We start from the raw sequence: 22,397 nt of genomic DNA, 5'->3' as shown, positions 1-22,397 counted from the left end.
AGAGGTAGTAGTAGAGATGGACACAATTTTATCTTTTAAAAAGCATTTAGACTGTTACATGGGTAAGATAGATGGAGAGGGATATGGGCCAAATGTGGGGAATTGGGACCAGCTTAGGGGTTAAAAGAAAAAGGGCAGCATGACAAGTTGGGCCAAAGGGCCTGTTTCCATGCTGTAAACATCTATGACACTATGACAACTTGTCATTTGGGTCTCAACTTCAAGTTTCTAGGTGTCCAGATCACCAACAACTTGTCCTGGTCCCCCCCATGCCGACACTATAATTGAGAAAGCCCACCAACACGTCTACTTTCTCAGGAGGCTAAGGAAATTTGGCATGTCAGCTACGACTCTCACCAACTTCTACAGATGCACCATAGAAAGCATCCTTTCTGTATCACGGCTTGGTATGGTTTCTGCTCTGTCCAAGACTGCAAGAAATTACAAAAGGTCGTGAATGTAGCCCCGTCCATCACGCAGACTAGCCTCCCATTCATTGACTCTGTCTACACTTCCCGCGGCCTTAGAAAAGCAGCCAGCATAATTAAGGACCTCATGCACACATTCTCTCTTCCACCTTCTTCCGGCAGGAAAAAGATACAAAGTCTGAGATCACGTACCAACCGACTCAAGAACTTCCCTGCTGCCCTCAGACTTTTGAATGGTCCTGCTACATATTAGATTTATCTCTCTCTACACCCTACCTATGGCCGCAACACTACATTCTGCACCCTCTCTTTTACTTCTCCCCGATGTACTCTATGAACGGTATGTTTTGTCTGTACAGCATACAAGAAACAATACTTTTCACTGTATCCCAATACATGCGACAGTAATAAATCAAATCAAATCAAAATCCTCCCAATTCTTTCCTCCACGATAGGTCGCAGCATTTAAAGAACACGCCCAGGGCCCAGTGCTGAGTCTGAGGGTATGTGACTACAGTAAGGTGAGTGATACAGGAGGGTCTCACTGTCTGAGGGAGGTGAGTCTTAGCCGGGGGTGCGTGAGTGACCCAGGTTAATCTGACACTCCAGGGACAGTTGGAATGGAGCTTTCCCCCGTGCTGTCCCCTCCCCGTGTCTGCGTGGGTTTCCTCCGGGTGCTCCGGTTTCCTCCCACAGTCTGAAAGATGTGCTGGTTAGGGTGCATTGGCCGTGCTAAATTCTCCCTCAGTGTACCCGAACAGGCGCCGGAGTGTGGGCGACTAGGGGATTCTCACAGTAACTCCATTGTAGTGTTAATGTAAGCCTACTTCTGAGACTAATAAATAAACTGAAACTGAAGGTCAAGGTGCTGCTGTGACAATGCACTCTTGTTTAAACACTCTGCAATGCTGAGACTGGGAGAAGTGACCAACAGGGGGCAGCATTGCAGCTTCTGTCCCCCTATTGAAACTGGGATTGTTGCTCCATCTGCTGCACAATCCCAACCCCATCCACTGGGGGCAATCTGGACACTGGCTGCAGACAGACCTCACTGCGCATGCGCAGCAATGACACTCACCGCCGTCCGCCATTTTGCGTTGCCAAGGGAGACGGCCAGCGGCCATATTCCGTTGCCAAGGGAGACGGCGGCGACCATCTTGCGTTGCCAGGGGAGACGGCATCAATGCGGTGGCGTCCCGCGCGCTGACTTCTGGGAGCATTCCCGTCCCGCACATGCGCACAGGTAGCCCCGCCCCCCTCGACAGACCCCCTGTTGTCCCGCCAACGAGCATGGGCCGGGCCGGAGTGGGCAAGAGGTGACACTGGGAGGAGCAGCCCCCCGGGAGCACTACAGCGACGCCTGGTGGCCAGGAAGGGCAATAGCAGCAGCACAGTCTCTGCCCAAAGGCTTCCCCAGTTCAGCTGCTCAGAGACACTGGGAATGTCTTCAAGTGGAAACTTCAGCTTCTCACATTCACCCCCTGTGTTCGGTCATTGTTTCCTAGACAACCTCTGTAGTCACATCACAAACAACTTGTTCACATTGAAGGCCATGGCAATCTGGACCATTCGGCTTCAAAGCCATTGAGCTTTGAAATTTCAATTGAAATGTTGGAGATGAGAGTTTATCGATGCAAGTCATGTTGCATGTGGAACGCTCATGATGCCACAATTAGAGCGGTGCAGACATCTCACAGGGTTGTGTGACTGGAGGAGATGTCAGAGACGGGGTGGTTAAATATAGAGGGACAGGGTCTGAAGCTAAGTTTTGGGTAAAAGATGGCAGTAATGTTGTGACATTAATTTAGCTTCAGATAGTTGCTGGGGAGGGGGATAGAGAGGTTGGGGAGCGATGTTTGTATTGGGGCAATCTCTCTCTCTCTTTCTCATCATGTATATATATGAATCCATCTCTCACTCTCTATCTCTCTTTACCCATTGTGTCCAGAGTCTTGTGAAGGCACAGACCGGTGGCAGGTCATTACTGCTGAGGAGGACAGCCTTCAGCGCACTGGAGCTGCGTTGCTGCACGGATAGCTCGAGGCACCTCTGCCTCCGACAGCATCATCTTCCACACGTGTGTCTCTTCTGGACTGTGTGTGTCGTGTGTAACTGGTGGGGACTATACAATCCAACTGGAACATGGTATGGTGGGAAGGTCTTATGAGCAAAGGCTGAGGGACTTGAGGCTGTTTTCGTTCGAGAGAAGAAGGTTAAGAGGTGAGTTCTCATCATAAACCAGCTGGTCGCCTCCATACTGTGGTACCGGCTGGTCCCTTTGACCCCTCCCCCTGGCTTTGTCACCGATATCCAGAGAACCCTCGTGCGGTTCTTCTGGGGCAATCGACTGCACTGGGTCCCTGCTGCGGTCCTGTATCTCCCGCTTGAGGAGGGCGGACAAGGTCTGGTGTGCCTCCGCACTCAGATAGCGACCTTCCGCCTCCAGGCCCTGCAGAGGTACCTTTACGTTGAGCCCCCTCCACAGTGGTGTGCCATGGCGACGTATTTCTTCCGCCAGTGGCACGGCCTCAATTATGACGTGCAGCTGATGTTTTGTTTGCACTTCAGTCCCACGCTCCTGATCTACGGACACCCGGTGCGGAGAGGGGAGGGTCAGGATGGCGACCTCCTCGTGAACCTGCTCCTGGGCCTGGCGAAACGCGCCATTTACCGGTCCAGGCAGCAGGCGATCGAGGGGGCCGTCCATCCTGACTGTCTTCCCCTCTACCGCGGCTACGTTCGCGGCCAGGTGTCCCTGGAGAGGGAGCATGCGGTGTCCACGGGCGAGGTTGACGCTTTCCGCGCCCGCTGGGCACCGCAGGGGTTGGGGTGCATTATTGACCCTAATAATCACATTTTAATTTGATGTTTTTAAGTTTCCTTTGTATTTTGATTTCTGTTCGGGCTGTTCCCCCTCCTTTTTGGGGAGCTGCCCCTTTTACTTTGTCCTGATTTAATCTGAGTTTGTTTACTTGGTTTGGTTTGACCTAAAAAGAGGCCGGTCTGAGTGAGAATTGAGCTTCAGGCGGCCTGAAACGTGCCTCCTCTGGGGCAGCGCCTGCACTTTGTTTCCGGGGTGGGGTGAGTTCACGTTCGCCCGTGTAGCGGGGGGCCCCGAGTCGGAGCCGGGCGGAAATTTTGGGTTTGTTTTCTTTTCTTTTTGTGAGTACCTTTGTTTTTCGTTCTTCCTCACGGAGACGCCCGGTTTTTGTTTTGTTGGGTTTGTTTGTTTGTTTTTCGTTCCCTGCGGGGAGGGAGGAGGGAGGTGAGCTGCTGCTTGCCTGTTGCCTGGCCTGCCTGTCGCCTGGCCTGCCTGCCTGTTGCCTGGCCTTGCCTGCCTGTCGCCTGGCCTGCCTGCCTGTTGCCTGGCCTTGCCTGCCTGTCGCCTGGCCTGCCTGCCTGTCGCCTGGCCTGCCTGCCTGTCGCCTGGCCTGCCTGCCTGTCGCCTGCCCTGGCCTGCCTGCCGCCCGGCCTGGCCTGCCTGCCTGCCGCCCGGCCTGCCTGCCCGCCCTGCCTGCCTGCCCGTCGCCCGGCCTGCCTGCCTGCCCGTCGCCCGGCCTGCCTGCCCGCCGCCCGGCCTGCCTGCCTGCCTGACGCCCGGCCTGCCTGCCTGCCTGACGCCCGGCCTGCCTGCCTGTCGCCCGGCCTGCCTGCCTGTCGCCCGGCCTGCCTGCCCGTCGCCCGGCCTGCCTGCCTGCCTGACGCCCGGCCTGCCTGCCTGCCTGACGCCCGGCCTGCCTGCCTGCCTGACGCCCGGCCTGCCTGCCTGCCTGACGCCCGGCCTGCCTGCCTGCCTGACGCCCGGCCTGCCTGCCTTTCGCCCGGCCTGCCTGCCTGTCGCCCGGCCTGCCTGCCTGTCGCCCGGCCTGCCTGCCTGTCGCCCGGCCTGCCTGCCTGTCGCCCGGCCTGCCTGCCTGTCGCCCGGCCTGCCTGCCTGTCGCCCGGCCTGCCTGCCTGTCGCCCGGCCTGCCTGCCTGTCGCCCGGCCTGTGGAGGGTGCGGTCTCCCCGGAGGGAGGGAGGAAGAGAGGACAAGGAGTGACTGGAGGGGAGAGGGGGGGGGGGCGAAGGCGTTTTTCTCTGGACTTTAACATCTGCAGTGGGGGGGGGGTGAAGACCCCGTGGCCGTTTGAACAGCGTACGCCCAACAGGGCCAGAAAGCCGAAGTCCCCCACCCAAAGGGGCTCACGGTGGGCGGGACGTTCCTGGCGGTGGACCCTTTGGAGGCCACCGCCCACAAGATAGTAATATCGAACGTCCCGCCCTTCCTACCGAGTGAGCTCCTCCTCCCCCACCTCCATCTACTGGGGGAGGTCAGGTCCGGGGTGCAGCCGATCCCGCTCGGCCTTCGGGACCCCTCCCTCCGCCATATTTACTCCTTCCGGCGCCAGGTTTTTGTCCGCCTGGCCCGGGAGGAGGAACTGGAGGGAGGGTTCAATGTCCCCCACGAGGGGACCACGTACCGGGTCTTTTGGTCCGCGGACGGTGTGCGGTGCCATGCCTGTAAGGAGGCGGGGCACGTGCGGAAAAACTGCCCCGTCTCCAAGGCCGCCGACCACCAACCCAAGGCGGCCGCAGCTGGCACCGCAGCCCCCTCTCCCCCCAAACGAGTACCATCTGCCCCTCCGCGAGGGGAGGCCACGCCGGCAGCAGCTGCCACCTCAGCTGCCGGCGGGGGGGGAGCGGAGCCCCCGCGTGGCCAAAAGGCCCATAAGGGACCTACAAAAAAGAAGGGGGGTACCGGAACCCCGGCCCCCAGGGAAAACACCCCAACCACCCCGGCAGCCGGCTCGGGGACCGCCTCAGTCTCCACCTGCGCCCCCCCCCCCACCACCACCACCACCATCTGCCGGGCCCGTGGGCTCTCCGGGGCCTAGTGCTGGGTCCGGCGCCCGGGATCATGGGCCCGAGCATGGGGGGGTAAGCGACCCCGAGCCGGCAAAACTGGCGACGCCGCCACCTCGGGGTGAAGTGACGGGAGAGCAGGGGGGGCGCGGCAAGGCGAAGAGGGGCGGAGGGCGAGGGGCCTCGCCTGCCCGAGGGCAGGTTAACAAAAAGAGGCGGGGCCCCTCGGGCACCGTAGGGTTCGAGGTCTGCGTGCCCCTCCCCCCTTGTGAGTCATCTCCTGCCGTGCCCCCACCTGTCTTTGTGCCTTGTCCCGCGAAAAAAGGAGGCAAGGCACCCTGTAAATCCAAGCATGTGCTGCCTCAGTCCCCCGGCGAGGAGTCTCCGGGGCCGGGTGGCAGCGGGGCCCCCACGGTTCCGTTCCACCCGGCCGGTTACAACCCGGAGTTCTTCTTCAGTCTGTCGGGGGACTGGGGCGACACTCCAATGTTCATGTCCTCGTGCGGCGGCGGCGAAGAGACGATCCACTCGTCCTCTCCGTCCCGACCTTGGACGCTGGACATCCCCAACCTCAGGCCGAAGGATACACCGGACCTGGGGGGTGTCCAAGCGTCTGGGGCGGGGGGGGGGGCTGGGCCGCCGTCGCACGGGGGCCCGCAATCCGGGAAAGGTGAGCCCGGGGGGAACCCCTCCTCCACCGATCCTGGGGGTGGGATCGGGGAGGGGCTAGGGCTAGTTGGTGGCTCCGTGCCGCCCGCCGTACGTCCTGCGGCGGGGGACTCGGAGTCGAGGGGCGACCGCCCTGAGGAGGTCAGCGGCTCGGTGGAGGGCACGGGGACACTTTCAGAGTCTGCCCAGAGCGAGGCGGGGGACTCCCTCGTGCCCCCCACCGAGTCGTCCCTCATCCCCTCCAAGGACCTCAGGGTCTTTATCCGTAGCCATTCCGGTCGCTCCGACATAATCCGGCTAGCCCTCGGCCGCTGGCCGGACCTGGCGCAGCTCGTCCGGTCCGTGAAGGCATGCTCGCATGCCTCCGCGGGCCTGGAGAAAATAGAGCGGCGCTGGGTACTGCGGTTCCTCCACAGGCTTGAAAAGGTGGGGGGTGGACTGGTGAGAATTGCGCCAGCGCCCCCCCACACACCTAGTTAAGTGGTGACGGTGGCACAAAGCTGCTGACATGAAGGTGACCATAGCCAGCCTCAACATCAACGGCAGCAGTGGGCCACACCGCAGGTTCCAGAACTTCTCGGTCCTCCGTGACGGGAAGTATGCGGTGTGTTTCCTGCAGGAAACCCACACCGTTCCGGGAGACGAAGCCCAATGGCTCCTGGAGTGGCGAGGGGGGGTCTACATGAGCCACCTCACGCTCGCTTCTTGCGGGGTGGCTATCTTGTTGGCCCCGCGTTATAAGCCGGAGATCTTGGGGGTCAAGGAGCCGGTTGCTGCACTTGACGGTCCGTGAGGGGGGCGTGGTCATTCACTTGCTGAATGTCTACGCCCCGACCGCTGGACCGCAGCAAACGACTTTCTACGAGAAAGTGTCCGCTCACATCGACACCATCGCGGGAGGCGAATGCATTACCCTCGGGGGAGATTTCAACTGCCTCCTCGAGGCACGGGACCGCACCGGCCCCTGGCTGCGCACTCCGGCGGTGGTGAAGTTGCGGGACCTGATCGGGTCCCACGACTTGGTGGACGTCTGGAGACATCTCCATCCTGGCTCCAGCGCCTTCACTTTCATGAGGCCTGGAGTCAGAGCGTCCAGGCTCGACCGCCTTTACATTTCGAAGGCGCACGTGTCCGGCGTGTCCTCGGTCTCCATGCGGCCGGTGTCGAGCACGGACCACAGCCTGGTGTGGGCGGACTTTGCGCCGTCTCGCATCCGGCGGGGGTCCGCGGACTGGCACTTTAACAACACGCTGCTGGAGGACGAGCGCTTCCTGGACTCGTTCCGTCGATTCTGGGCCGGCTGGGGAAGGAAGCGGGGAGGCTTCCCCTCCTTGAGGCTCTGGTGGGATGTGGGCAAGACTCACGTCCGTACCTTCTGTCAGGGGTACGCGAGGGGGTCGACAAAGAGGCGGAAATCCAGGCTCGAGGAGTTGGAGGAGGAGGTGCTCGACCTGGAGGCACGTCTCAGTCGGCCTGACGCGGACCCGGCCCTGCGTTCGGAGTACAGGGAGAAGAAGGACGCGCTGCGGGACCTGCAGCTTGCCAGGTCTCGCGGCGCGTACGTGAGGTCGCGGCTCCAGTTCCAGGTGGACCTGGACCGCGGCTCCCCCTTCTTCTACTCGCTGGAAAGAGGGCGGGCTAACCGTCAGCAGCTCCTTACGCTGCTGGCCGACGACGGTTCCCCCGTCTCGGATCCGGAGGGCATCCGGGCCATTGCCCGGGAGTATTACACCTCGCTCTTCTCTCCGGATCCGTCCAGCGAGGATGCCCGCAGACTTCTGTGGGAGGACCTGCCGCAGGTCGGCCCGGAGGGCGTCGGCAGGCTCGAGGCCCCTACCACCATGGCCGAGCTGACCGGCGCCCTAAATGGCCTCAGCCGGGGCAAGGCCCCTGGGCTGGACGGGCTGACAGTAGAGTTCTTCAGGGCGTTCTGGGACGTCCTGGGGAGCGACTACGCGGGGGTCCTGGGGGAGAGCGTCGCTACCGGGGAGATGCCCCTTTCGTGGCGCAGGGCCGTCATTGCCCTGCTGCCCAAGAAGGGGGATCTCCACCTGCTCAAGAACTGGCGCCCGGTCTCCCTCCTCAGCACGGATTATAAAATCTTTGCCAGGGCTATGGCTTCACGCCTTGGATCCGTGCTGGACCACTTGATCCACCCTGACCAGTCCTACACGGTCCCGGGCCGTTGCATACATGACAATCTCCACCTGGTCCGGGACCTAATCCATCACACCCAGAGGGCTGGTCTGTCGGGCGCCTTCTTGTCATTAGATCAGGAGAAGGCGTTCGACAGGGTGGAGCACGAGTATTTACTCGGGACTCTGCGGGCATTCGGGTTCGGGACGCATTTTGTCGCCCGGATCCGATTACTGTACTCTGCCGCAGAGTGTCTGATTAAGGTTAACGGGTCCCTGACGGCGCCCCTTCGCTTCGGGAGAGGAGTACGGCAGGGCTGCCCCTTGTCCGGCCAACTGTATTCCGTATGCGTGGAGCCATTCCTGCGCCTCTTGCGGAGGAGGTTGTCAGGTTTGGTCCTGCGCGGACCGGACGTAGGGGTGGTCCTGTCAGCTTACGCCGACGACGTGCTCCTCATGTTCACGGACCCGGCTGACCTGCGGAGGATGCGAGAATGCCAGGCGGTGTACTCCGCCGCGTCCTCCGCCAGGATCAACTGGGCCAAGTGCTCCGGACTCCTTGTCGGTCCTTGGGAGACGGACCCCCTTCCGGAGGAGCTCAGGCCTTTCACCTGGAGCAGGACCAACCTCCTCTACTTGGGGGCCCATCTCTGCCCAGCCGAGGAATCCTGGCCGGCGAACTGGCGGGAGCTGGAGGCCAAAGTCTCCGCCCGCCTGGGTCGCTGGACAGGACTGCTCCGAGTGCTGTCCTACGGGGCGCGAGCTCGCGTCATAAACCAGCTGGTCGCCTCCATGCTGTGGTACCGGCTGGTCCCTTTGACCCCTCCCCCTGGCTTTGTCACCGATATCCAGAGAACCCTCGTGCGGTTCTTCTGGGGCAATCGACTGCACTGGGTCCCTGCTGCGGTCCTGTATCTCCCGCTTGAGGAGGGCGGACAAGGTCTGGTGTGCCTCCGCACTCAGATAGCGACCTTCCGCCTCCAGGCCCTGCAGAGGTACCTTTACGTTGAGCCCCCTCCACAGTGGTGTGCCATGGCGACGTATTTCTTCCGCCAGTGGCACGGCCTCAATTATGACGTGCAGCTCCTGCATATCGAACTGGGGCGTGCTTCGACCGCCCTGCAGGAGTTGCCCGTCTTTTACCAGGACCTCCTCACTGTCTGGAACAAGGTCGCCTCGCGACGCAGCTCTCCCCCGTCAGGAGTAGCGGCTCTCGTGCGAGAGCCGCTGCCCAGGAATCCGCTCCTCCAGCCGTATAACTTCAGGTGGCTGGCGGAGAGGGGGGCTGTGGACGCCGGGGTGACCAGAATCGGGGACGTGCTCGATGGCGGAGGAGCGGGCTGGATGAGTCCCCGCGTGCTGGCTGAGTGCGCGGGGACGTCCGTCCGGCGCGCGGCCAAAGCCATCCTAGACCTTAGGACGGTCGTGCTCGGCCCTGAAACTGCACGCAAACTCGAGACGGCGCAGGCGTGCGGTGGGATCCCGCCCGAGCGTTCCCCTGTTCGGGCGGAATTCCACATTGGCCCAAAGCCTCAGCCCCCTCCCCTGGGTGAGGTGCCCCACAGCCTGAGCCGCCTCGCGGAAATGCCCTCCGTGCCTTTTTCTACCGCGCGGAGGCGTTTCCTGTGCGGGCTGCTGCTGCACACCTTCCACTACCGCCTCCTCGCCTGTCGCCCGGATACACCTTGGCGGGCCTTGTTGCCGCCGGGCGGCGGAGGTCCCCGCTGGAGGTCCCTCTACGGAGGGATCTCCCCCAATTACGTCGGGGACCTGGGGTGGAGGGTGATGCATGCAGCAGTTCCGCACAACCGTAGGATTCACTGGTTCACGGGCTCTGAAGACTGCCCTTTCTGTGGCCTTGTGGAGTCCGTGGACCATGTCTATGTTAAGTGTCTTAGGCTGCACTCCCTTTATGTTTTCCTGAAGAACCTTTTATTGATGTTTTGTTTGCACTTCAGTCCCACGCTCCTGATCTCCGGACACCCGGTGCGGAGAGGGGAGGGTCGGGATGGCGACTTCCTCGTGAACCTGCTCCTGGGCCTGGCGAAACGCGCCATTTACCGGTCCAGGCAGCGGGCGATCGAGGGGGCCGTCCATCCTGACTGTCTTCCCCTCTACCGCGGCTATGTTCGCGGCCAGGTGTCCCTGGAGAGGGAGCATGCGGTGTCCACGGGCGAGGTTGACGCTTTCCGCGCCCGCTGGGCACCGCAGGGGTTGGGGTGCATTATTGACCCTAATAATCACATTTTAATTTGATGTTTTTAAGTTTCCTTTGCATTTTGATTTCTGTTCGGGCTGTTCCCCCTCCTTTTTGGGGAGCTGCCCCTTTTACTTTGTCCTGATTTAATTTGAGTTTGTTTCCTTGGTTTGACCTAAAAAGAGGTCTCTCTGAATAAAGATTGAGCTTCAGACAGACTCAAACTTCCTCCTGTCTTCAACATCTGTGAGTAAAACACTTTCTTTTCTCACCCTTTCCATTTTGTTTCTCATTCTGGGAGAAATTGTTGACTTGCAGCAACTGATCACGAGAAATAGAAGCAGGAGCGGCCACCAGGCCCTTGAAGCCTGTCCCGCTATTCAATCCGATCATGGCTGACTTATACCGGTTTCAACTCCTTTTCTGTGCCATTTCCCCATAGCCCTGTATTCCCCGATCTACGAATATTTATCCACCTCCACTTTAAATACTTCTAACGATCCAGCCTCCACCACCCTTTGGGGCAGAGAATTCCAGAGCTTCATCATCCTCTATGAGAAGAAATTTCTGCACACCTCAGTTTTAAATGACTGACCCTTTATTTTGTTTGAGACTCTCCCACTCGTGACAATATCTCACCATCTACCCTGTCAAGCCCCCTCAGGATCTTATATGTTTCAATAACTCCTTTGTCTTCAAAACCTCAAGGAACACAGACCTTGACAATTTACTCCCTCTTGATAGGACAACCCTCCTCTCCCAGGAATTAGCCTGGTGAATTTCCTTTGGACTGTGTCCAATATCACTATATCCTTGTTTAGGTAAGGGGATCAAAACTGTATGCATTATCCCAGATGAGGTATCACCAACACACTATACAGTTGCAACAAAACCTCCCTGTTTTTAAACTCCAACCCCTTTGCAATAAAAGCCAAAATGCCATTTTCCTTCTTACCTTGTGTGAACCTGCCTGCTAGCTTTTTGTGATTCATGCACAAGAACACCAAGATCCCTCTGTACTTCACTCACCGGCAGCCTCTCTCCATTTAGGTAATCTCCCTGTTGATTCCTCCTACTGAAATACATGACCTCACACTTCCCCACTTTAAACTCCATTTGCCAGGTTTTGAAGACAGAGGGGTGACTTTATTGCATCTTCCCCAATGCTCGACTCATCTTTCCCAGGCCCTATCCCTGTAGCCCAACATTTTTACCCCACTAATCCACCTAATCTACATCTATTGGGACACGAAGGGGCAATTTAGCATGGCCAATCATAGAAATCATAGAAACCATAGAAACTCTACAGTACAGAAAGAGGCCATTCGGCTCATCGAGTCTGCACCGACCACAATCCCACCCAGGCCCTACCCTCATATCCCCACATATTTTACCCGCTAGTCCCTCTAATCTACGCATCCCAGGACACTAAGGGGCAATTTTAGCACGGCCAATCAACCTAACCCGCACATCTTTGGACTGTGGGAAGAACCTGGAGAACTCAGAAATCCACACAGACATGGAGAGAATGCGCATACTCCACACAGACTGTCACCCAAGGCCGGGATTGAACCCGGGTCCCTGGCACTGTGAAGCAGCAGTGCTAACCACTGTGGCGCCCTTTTTAAATAAACTACAAGTACAGATTTCTCTCGATCTACCCTCCTTCTTACATCCTCAAACAATTCAAGCAAATTTGTCAAACATAATTTATCTTTCATAGAACCATGTTGATGAGGTTTGATTATATTCAGCTTTCCTAAATGATTAGCTATTTGCTCTTTGATTATTGACTCCAGCGTCTTGCCAATAATAGATGTTAAATTAACTGGCCTATAGTTCCCTGCCTTCTGCCTTTCTCCCTTTTTGACCAAGGGAGTCACATTGGCTGATTGCCAATCTTCTGATACTCTCCCGGAATCGAGCAAGTTATGAAAAATTTCAACAAAATTCTCCACTATCTCTTCAGCAACCTCCATTAAAAGCCTAGCGTGCAGTTCATTGGGTCCTGGTGACTTGTCTGCCCTTCACCACTGAAGGGAAAGGAAGTGAGTCCAGTCTGTACATTCCACACATTGTTAGTCCAGTCAGATAGACATATATCTGTCTGGCCGCCTGCATGGAGATTTCCAGCTCTCTGTGTCCAGGACAGGAAGCAGTGAGCATGGATCTGTCAATCTGCCTCAATCAGCACCTTCAGGAGAATTGGGAGGGTGAATATTAGATACAGCAGAGTGAGAATGGAGGGAGAGTGTGTGGGATGGAGATTTACAGCTTTTGGGGAATGAGAGAGAAAGGAATGTTTCATAGAAACTAGAACTGTCTGTTCTGAATTCCTATCCTGTACTGACACTGATGACTTTTGTAAATTCCTTTTACAGAATATCAGAAGGTGAGAATTTACAGACAGAAATCCCAAACCAAACGTCACATCAACATCTGACAGAATCACTCAATTCATCAGGACCCGAATATCACTGACCTTTGAATCTAGAAGGGGAAAGGTTTCTCTGTTCTGTCAGCTTCTGAAGTGGTCTGTGTGAGATTTAACTGATTATTTAAACTGGAGAGTCACAAGGACCCGAACCATGGAGAAAGCATGGAAATGTGTGGACTGTGGGAAGGGATACATGTGCCCATCTCGGCTGGAAATTCATCGACGCAGTCACACTGGGGAGAGGCCGTTCAGCTGCTGTGTGTGTGGAAAGGGATTCACTCAGTCATCTGAACTGCGGACACACCAACTAATTCACACTGGGGAGAGGCCATTCACCTGCTCTGTGTGTGGGAAGGGATTCACTCAGTTATCCAGCCTGCAGACACACCAGCGAGTTCACACCGGAGAGAGGCCGTTCACCTGCCCGAAGTGTGAGAAGGGATTCACTAACTCATCCAGCCTGCGGACACACCAGCGAGTTCACACTGGGGAGAGGCCGTACACCTGCTCTCAGTGTGGGAAGGGATTCAGAGTTTCATCCCAGCTGCTGAGACACCAACAAGTTCACGAGTGATTCCAGGGGTTGGATTCTGCTGTTATTGTTTCTGCTCTCAATTACATCCAGGACTGCATTTTGTTCATTCTCACAGTTGGTCAATGGGGAGGGTCGGAGGGTTTCTTTCTGCTGGACTGGCCGGTCTCACGATTTTGCCTCCAGTGGCTGGTGCTCGGAGGTTAAGAGATATTTAGTCAGCATTTCTGTTTGAAACCCCCCAAATGCTCATCCAATTTCCTTTGTAATTGTTTATTGTCTCCACTTCCTCCACCCTCGTAGGCAGCGAGTTCCAGGTCATTACCATTCACTGCATCAAAATATTCTTCCTCACATCGCCCCCCCCACTCCCCCCATCCCACATCTCTGAACCAAAATCTGCACCCCCCTCGTCCTTGTCCCATCAGCGAATGGGAACAGCTTTTCTTTGTCCACCTTATCTAAACCTGTCAGAATCTTGTCCACCTCCATCAAATCTCCCCTCAACCTCCTTTGCTCCAAGAGGAACAACCCCAGCCTGACATTGACAATAAAGAACAAACTAACAGAATATGTTAATACCTGAAATTAAATGGGAATGTTTAATTTCTGTTTTAAAGATATTGTGAATATATTGTCCTGGACAATAAAGGAATTGGAATAACTCACCTTGGGTGTGGTTGAATGGAATATATCAATCTGGTATCCACCAACAGTTAGTGAAAGTCTGGAATGTGTCGCTGGAAATCCCTCCCTAACAGCACTGTGGGTGTACTTACACCTCAGACATTGTAGCAGTTCAGGAAGGCAGTGTTGGGGTTGACCATGGCCGAGGCAGCTACATACAGCCACATATTCTGTTATAATTGAAGGACTGCAGATTGAATGTGAGGCATTATGGGACTGGACTATCTTGACCACATTCCTGTGACTGCTCAGTTTCTGCAATCACGGACCATTAAAGCTGCTCAGCAGGGCCCCGACAGAGGACCTGGTGAGAATATTTACTCAGAATGAGTTAGAATTAAACTTATTCCAGGACCGGCTGGTGTTCAGCGGCTGAGATACTTGAATCTGTAAAAAGGGGGTCTGACCAATCAACAAACGATGATAGGTAGTTAGTTCAATGCGTTCTCAGGCATTATTTAAATTATTTTATCATATATTTGTGACCTGATAGTCGGTGAAGTGACGGTATACTCCAAGTAGCACTGGACTGAAAAGCAGACCTCTGAGAGTAGATTCTAATGGTTATAATCCTACCCAAGCATGGCCAGTGAAAAATCAGAGCTCGAGTGGGGACCGGACAGGTCTCTTACCTGCCATTTGGAAACTAAAAGTGAGAATCTTATCAATACAATGATAAGAGAATAGAGCCAATGTTTTGAGTCTGGATTACACTTCAGAAGAGCTCTGATGAAAGGACATCCAGACTGGAAACATTGGCTCTATTCTCTCTCCACAGATACTGTCAGACCTGCTGAGACTTTCCAGCATTTTCTGTTTTTGTTTCAGATTCCAGCGTCCGCAGAATTTTACTTTTATGATAAAATGATTAGTTCTGATTGGAATCCCCACGACCCTCCCACAAAACAGAGGGAGTGGTGGTAAAAGGAGAAAAAGGATAAGGATGATAAAGTCTGGGTTCTGATTCTCATGTAGAACTAACAAAACAAGTGAATCAGTTTATAAAGAACAGAAGTTACCCCTCCCTAACAAAAACTGATCAAATTAAAATTATTCGGTTGAGGAAGAAAACAAAAAGAATAATAGATGAAGTTTAAAATTAAGATTGTTTTGTTGTTAGAGAAGATTTTTTAAATTATGTAAAGTGACGTAATTGTGTGCCAAGTGTTTTCTGCTCACTCCCCACCCCTTTAGGTTCTGTAGAAAAGTTCACCCTTTCAGCAGACAATTCATTTGTTTTTAAATCGCCCGGAAACTTATGTCTATTTTGCTTTATAATTGAGGATTTATGGGAACCAGTTAAATGTGGAAATTTTAAGCATAGCCACCAAGACCATATTCACTTGTGGTGTGAACCCGAGTCAGGAACAGTTTCAGAGTCAACAACCATTACTGAGAACATGGCAGAGGGTCATGCTGCTGTGGATGTTCACCAGGAAATGGTTCCAGCTTTGCCAGTTGACTCTGCTGTGGGAGTGGAAGAGGAATGTTCATGTACAGATTCTCAAACTACCTCTTCACCTCCCATTCCAGAAACACCATTACATGATTTACCAGTGGTATTGTACAGGTCGCAATTAAACCACAAAGCTCCTGACAGACTTCCGTATTGTTAAAGACATTACTTTGTTGTATTTGTGTCCTGATGGGGGATTGAAATTTAAGGGGAGGAGAAGTGTTACAGAGTGTTCTTCTCAGCCTCTCTCCCTTCTGAGCACGTGCGGGCTTTGGGCGGGGTTTCAGTCTGCAAGTCCAGGCTGGTTCCAATGCTCCTGTTTCCTTTAGTTTGCCAATGATTTTTAAACGTTGTTATTTATTTATATAAAGAACATCCTGCTTTTAACAATGCATTTGACGACCTTATCTGTGGACTGAAGTTCCCACAATTGTAAAGCAGGAGATTAGTTAAATAGACAGCCTGAATTGAGAGACAATTAAAGAATAAATGATTCATCAATACAGATGTTAGGATGGAAACGTAAATTTGAACACAAAAGTTTATAACGTTTAGAATTATAAAGAATGTTTAAAATGCTGTGGGAATTATAAAATGTTCCCTTCTGAGGCCAACAGAATAGAAAAAAACAGATAAGACTTGTTAGCGTGGCACGGTGCCACAGTGGTTAGCACTGCTGCCTCACAGCGCCAGGAACCTGGGTTCGATTCCCGGCTTGGGTGACACTGTGGAGTCTGCACATTCTCCCCGTGTCTGCGTGGGTTTCCTCCGGGTGCTCCTGTTTGTTCCCACAGTCCAAAAGACGTGCGAGTTAGGTGGATTGACTATGCTAAATTCTCTGTGAACCTGAACAGATGCCGGAGTGTTGCGACTAGGGGGATTTTCCCAGTAACTTCATTGCAGTGTTAATGTCAGCCTACTTGTGACATTAATAAATAAACTTTAAAACATTGTTAACATTGACTGGAGGGAATGAATCAGCTCCTGATCAAGATGTCTCAACATTGAATGGCTGATGTTAACCAATTATTGGTCAACACTCAGGCTACCCCAAGCAAAGAGATATCAGTTGAGAGAAAGAATAGTCTTAAATTTCAGACAATGTGTGCAACTAGCTAAAAACCAAACCAGTTTCATTATTGACAAGTTATAGACCAATTGGCTAATTCCCAACAATTGGCTGAGCTGGGCTTTCTACATTTTGAAAGTATAAAAAAGGGGATTCAAGAAACCAATTTGGCAAAAGGTTTTAAAAGTTCAAGGTTTTTTAAAGTTTATTTATTAGTGTCGCACATTCACACTGCAATGAAGTTACTCTGAAAATCCCCCAGTTGCCACTCTGGCACCTGTTCGGGTAAACTGAGGGAGAATTTAGCATGCTCAATGTACCTAACCAGCAAGTCCTTCGGTCTGTGGGAGAAAACCCACACAGACAGGGAGAATATGCAGACTCTGCACAGACAGTGACCCAAGCCAGGACTCAAACACGGGTCTCTGGCGCTGTGAGGCAGCAGTGCGAACCACTGTGTCCTACAGAGAGGTGTTGGGAGCTGTTGATTTTACAAGTTATCTGTGTTTTCAGTGCCACCACTCCATGTCCTGGTCTGAGAGGAATGGAGAGAATTTAAAGTTAAGCTTTCTCCTTTACCGTTGATCGATACTTTGCTTTTTTAAATCTTTCTGACTTGTTACATTTTTAATGGTGAATAAACTTTCTGAATTCACCATTTAAAGTGTTCTTTCTTGCCACATGGTTAAGTCACTGGAACCTGGGTGAGTTATGATTAGGGAGGTTGTTGTAAACAAGTGAACCCCATAAATCTTAGTTCAAACAAATCAAAATTCTTACATATGGAATGCAATCCTTTATTACGAGAGAAATTAAACATTGAAGTAAAGACGTTATGCTTCAGTTATACAGGGCGTTGCTGGAACTGCATCTTGAATAGGGGCTGCAGTTTTTGTCTCCTATTAAACAAAGGATTGGAGAATCCCTACAGTACATCGCTGACATCGTTTAAGACTTACCTGGATAGTCACATGAGCAGCCTGGGAATGGAGGGATACAAACGATTGGTCTAGTTGGACCAAGGAGCGGCACAGGCTTGGAGGGCCGAAGGGCCTGTTTCCTGTGCTGTACTGTTCTTTGTTCTTTGTTCTTTAGTACAGACAGAGGCCGTTCTGTCCATCGAGTCTGTACCAAACACCATCCCACCCAGGCCCTATTCCCATAACCACATGCATTTACTCCAGCTAGTCCGCCTGACACTAAAGGTCAATTTAGCACGGCCAATCAACCTAACCCACACATCTTTGGACTGTGGGAGGAAACCGGAGCACCCGGAGGAAACCCCCACAGACCCGGGGAGAATGTGCAAACTCCACACAGACAGTGACCCAGGCTGGAATTGAACCTGGGTCCCTGGCGTTGTGAGGCAGCAGTGCTAACCACTGTGCTGCCGTGCTGTCCCATTTTATAAATACCATGGAAGCAGTTCAGAGGAGATTTACCAGATTGATTCCCAGTCCAGTAGTGTGAAATATTAACACTGTTTCTCTCTCCATAAATGTTGCCAGACCTAATGCATTTTTGCAGTCCTTTCTGTGTTTATTTCAGATCTAACTGCAGTGGTAGGAAAAAACACTATTTACTATCCAGGATTAAATAAATGTCCTTCATCAGCTTTTGTGGATCATTTCAGTGGAAATGTGCTCTCCCAGGCTCAAAGAGCATCAGCCCACTGGAAGCAAAGTTGTGAGACCGGCCAGTCCAGCAGAAAGAAACCGTCCGACCCTCCCACTTTACCTACTGTCAGAATGAACACGGTTCAGTCCTGGATGTGATTAACAGCAGCAAGAACAGCAGAATCTAACCCCTGTCATCACTTGTGAACTCGCTGGTGTCTCAGCAGGCTGGATGACTGAGTGAATCCCTTCCCACACACACAGCAGGTGAACGGTCTCTCCCCAGTGTGAACTCGCTGGTGTTCCGTCAGGTTGGATGACGTTCTAAATTTATTTGTGCAGAGAGAACAGCTGAATGGTCTCTCCTCAGTGTGAATGCGCTGGTGGGACATCAGATCCCGAGAACTTTTGAAACCATTTCCACAGTCAGAGCATTTAAAGGGTCTCTCCTGGGTATGAGTGAGATTGTGACTCAGCAGGGTGGATGAATGAGTGAATCCCTTCCCACACACAGAGCAGGTGAACGGTCTCTCCCTGGTGTGAATTCGTTGGTGCTCCCGCTGGTGGGATGATGTTCTAAATTTCTTTGCGCAGTGAGAGCAGCTGAACGGTCTCTCCCCAGTGTGAATCCGCTGGTGGATCATCAGTTCCCGAGAGCTTTTGAAACCACTTCCACAATCAGAGCATTTAAAGGGTTTCTCATTGCTGTGAGTGACTTTGTGTTTCGACAGGTTGGATAACTGCATAAATCCTTTCCCACACACCAAGCAGGTGAATGGTCTCTCTCCAGTGTGAACACGCTGGTGTCTCTGCAGATCGGGTAAATGAGCGAATCCGTTCCCACATTCAAAGCAGATGAACGCTCTTTCTCCAGTGTGAACCAGCTGATGTCGCTGCAGATGATACAACCGAGTGAATCCCTTCCCACACACAGAACAGGTGTACGGCTTCTCTCCAGTGTGAATACATCGATGAGTTTGCAGCTCAGAGGGGGTTTTACAACCCTTCCCACAGTCCCCACATTTCCACGGTTTCTCCATGGTGCAGGTATCCTTGTGTTCCTCCAGGTTTGACAACATTTGAAGTCTCACACAGAACAATATTATAGTGCCCTGCTGTGATGGTGCAATATTTTTCCAGGCTGTGTAACTGGGAAGCTCTTTCCAGTCAATGCATGGGAAAATCTCAGTTGATTTTGTGTGCGTGTCAGTCCTGTTCCAGTTACACTGATGTTTAAAGACTGCTAAAGCTGACAGAACAGAGAAACATTTCTCCTTCTGGATTCAAAGGCCGATCGCATTCAGGTCCCGATGAATTGAGTGACTCTGTTAGATGTTGATGTGATGTTTGGTTTGAGATTTCTGTCTGTAAAATCCTCACCTTCTGATATCCTGTAAAAGGAGTTTACAAAGGTTATCACAGCCAGTACAGGATAGAAATTCAGAACAGACAATTCTAGTTTCTATGGAACATTCTTTCCTCTCTCATTCCCCAAGAGCTGTAAATCTCCATCCCACACACTCTCCCTCCATTCTCACTCTGCTGTGTCTAATATTCACCCTCCCAATTCTCCTGTCGGTGCTGATTGACAGATCCATGCTCACTGCTTCCTGTCCTGGATGTGGAGATGCCGGCGTTGGACTGGGGTAAGCACAGTATGAAGTCTCACAACACCAGGTTAAAGTCCAACAGGTTTATTTGGCAGCACTAGCTTTTGGAGCCCCAAGCAGGTGAGACCTGAAGAAGGGGCTTGGGGCTCCGAAAGCTAGTGCAGCCAAATAAACCTGTTGGACTTTAACCTGGTGTTGTGAGAGTTCTTACTGTCCTGTCTTGGACACAGAGAGCTGAAAATCTCTATGCAGGTAGTCAGACAGATATATATCTATATGAGTGGACTAAAAATCTGTGGAACATACAGACTGGATTCACTTCCTTTCCCTTCAGTTGCTGCAAGTCCCCAATTCCCCCCAGAATGAGAAAAGGAATGGAAAGGGGAAGAAAAGAAAGTGTTTTACTCACAGATGTTGGAGACGGGGAAGGTTGAGTCTGTCAGAAGCTCATTCTTCATTCAGAGAGAGAGAAGCAGCAGCAGCTTTGCTGGGCAGGAATGAGCAGCTGAACAAGCTCATTGTCCAACTTCCGCATTCAGACAATGGGGAGCTCTGATTGGCTGGAGGAGCAGAGTACTTCCTGTCCTCCAGAGTTCCCATTGGTCAACACCTCAGAATGTTCCCCTTCCCAGGGCGGCCCGGGACTGCGCATGTCCAAGGGTGAGGGACGCTGCTCATGTGCGGTGGAACTCCCACCCCCCCCCCCCCCGGGCCATTATACTGAGGTGTTGACCAATGGGAAGAGTTGGAGGACCGGAAGGACTCTGGTCCTCCAACTGGCCCCTGTTTCTGAATGAGAATGGAGGGAGAGTGTGTGGGATGGAGTTTCACAGCTTTTGAGGAATGAGAGGGGAAAGAATGTTCCAGAGAAAGTAGAAAAGTTGAGTAGAAAAGTTGGAGTGTTATGGTAAGGTTATATAAGGCATTGGTGAGGCCGAATTCAGAGTATTGTGTACAGTCTTGGTCACCGAGTTACAGGAAGGATGTAAATAAGGTTGAAAGAGTGCAGAGGAGGTTCACAAGGATGTTGCCGGGACTTGAGAAGCTGCGTTACAGAGAGAGATTGAATAGGTTGGGACTTTATTCCCTGGAGCTGTGAAGATTGAGGGGAGATTTGATAGAGGTGTATAAGATTTTGATGGGTATAGATAGAGTGAATGCAAGCAGGCTTTTTCCGCTGAGGCGAGGGGAGAAAAAAACCAGAGGGCATGGGTTAAGGGTGAAAGGAGAAAAGTTTAAAGGGAATATTAGGGGGGGCTTCTTCACGCAGAGAGTGGTGGGAGTGTGGAATGCGCTGCCGGCTAAAGTGGTAAATGCGGGGTCACTTTTAACATTTAAGAAAAACTTGGATGGGTTCATGGATGAGAGGGGTCTGGAGGGATATGGTCCAAGTGCAGGTCAGTGGGACTAGGCAAAAAATGGTTCGGCACAGACAAGGGCCAAAAGGCCTGTTTCTGAGCTGTAATTTTCTATGGTTCTAAACTAGAATTGTTCTGAATTTCTATTCTGTACTGACAGTGGTGAATTTTGTAAACTCGTTTTACAGGTTATCAAAAGAGGAATCACAGGCTGAAATCTCAAACGTCACGTCTGGATCTGACAGAGTCATATTCCATGGGACCTCAATATCATCAGACTTTGAATCCAGAAGGAGAAATTATTGTCCGGTCTATCAATTTGAATAGAGTTCAAACATCAGTGTGACTGAAAAAGCACCAACACACTGCCACACGCGAGTGAGTGCACTGAGCTTTAACCAGTAACGCAGCCTGAATAAATACCACACCATTCACAGCGGGTAGAGACTGTACTCGTGTTCTGTGTGTCGACGAGGCTTCAACTGATTGTCCACCCAAGAGAGAGGCAAGGACACCTGCACCATGGAGAAACCATGGAAATGTGTGGACTGTGGGAAGGGATACAGAGCCCCCTCTCTGCTGGAAGCTCATCGGCGTAGCCACACTGGGGAGAGGCCGTTCATCTGCTCTCAGTGTGGAAATGGATTCACTCTGTCATCCCACCTGCAGACACACCAGCGAGTTCACACTGGGGAGAGACCATTGATGTGTCCTCAGTGTGGGGAGGGATTCAGTCAGTTATCCGGCCTGCGGGCACATGAGCGAGTTCACACTGGAGAGAGACCCTTCATCTGCCCTCAGTGTGGGAAGGGATTCACTCAGTCATCCCACCTGCGGATACACCAGTGCATTCACACTGGTGAGAGGCCGTTCACCTGCTCTCAGTGTGGGAAGGGATTCACTCAGTTATCCAGCCTGCAGACACACCAACGAGTTCACACTGGGGAGAGGCCATTCACCTGCTCTCAGTGTGGGAAGGGATTCAGTAATTCATCCAACCTGCAGACACACCAGCGAGTTCACACTGGGGAGAGGCCATTCACCTGCTCTCAGTGTGGGAAGGGATTCAGTCATTCGTCCAGCCTGCAGACGCACCAGCGAGTTCACTCTGGAGAGAGGCCATTCATCTGCTCTGTGTGTGAGAAGGGATTCACTGACTTATCCAGCTTGCGAACGCACCAGCGAGTTCACACTGGGGAGAAACCATTCACCTGCACTCAGTGTGGGAAGAGGTTTAATCAGTCATCTGCCCTGCGGACACACCAGCGAGCTCACACTGGGGAGAGGCCATTCATCTGCTCTCAGTGTGGGAAGGGATTCACTCAGTTATCCCACCAGCAGACACACCAGCGAGTTCACA

At 52.9% G+C, this 22,397-nt stretch overlaps 2 protein-coding genes across 2 annotated transcripts; one reads left to right on the top strand and one right to left on the bottom strand.

Annotated features, from left to right (window-relative positions):
* The first annotated feature begins 3,430 nt into the window (after positions 1-3,430).
* Positions 3,431-13,975, top strand: LOC144489415 (uncharacterized). The gene is made up of 2 exons (XM_078207252.1): positions 3,431-3,570; positions 12,654-13,975. The coding sequence occupies exon 2, from the start codon at positions 12,861-12,863 to the stop codon at positions 13,281-13,283; it is 423 nt and encodes a 140-aa protein (XP_078063378.1). The 5' UTR covers positions 3,431-3,570; positions 12,654-12,860; the 3' UTR covers positions 13,284-13,975.
* A 3,261-nt stretch (positions 13,976-17,236) lies between these two features.
* LOC144489414 (uncharacterized) lies at positions 17,237-20,214 on the bottom strand. The gene is made up of 2 exons (XM_078207251.1): positions 20,089-20,214; positions 17,237-19,460 (listed from the first exon to the last, which is right to left on the bottom strand). The coding sequence occupies exon 2, from the start codon at positions 19,146-19,148 to the stop codon at positions 18,267-18,269; it is 882 nt and encodes a 293-aa protein (XP_078063377.1). The 5' UTR covers positions 19,149-19,460; positions 20,089-20,214; the 3' UTR covers positions 17,237-18,266.
* Between the last annotated feature and the right edge of the window lie 2,183 nt (positions 20,215-22,397).

This window comes from Mustelus asterias, unplaced genomic scaffold (genome assembly GCF_964213995.1).
Source record: "Mustelus asterias unplaced genomic scaffold, sMusAst1.hap1.1 HAP1_SCAFFOLD_2158, whole genome shotgun sequence".
NCBI lineage: Eukaryota > Metazoa > Chordata > Chondrichthyes > Carcharhiniformes > Triakidae > Mustelus > Mustelus asterias.
This window is presented reverse-complemented; position numbering and strand designations above follow the sequence as displayed.

Excerpts from the sequence above, each read along its gene's own strand:
- LOC144489414 (XM_078207251.1), bottom strand. The coding sequence starts at position 19,148 with ATGTTGTCAAACCTGGAGGAACACAAGGATACCTGCACCATGGAGAAA.
- LOC144489415 (XM_078207252.1), top strand. The coding sequence starts at position 12,861 with ATGGAGAAAGCATGGAAATGTGTGGACTGTGGGAAGGGATACATGTGC.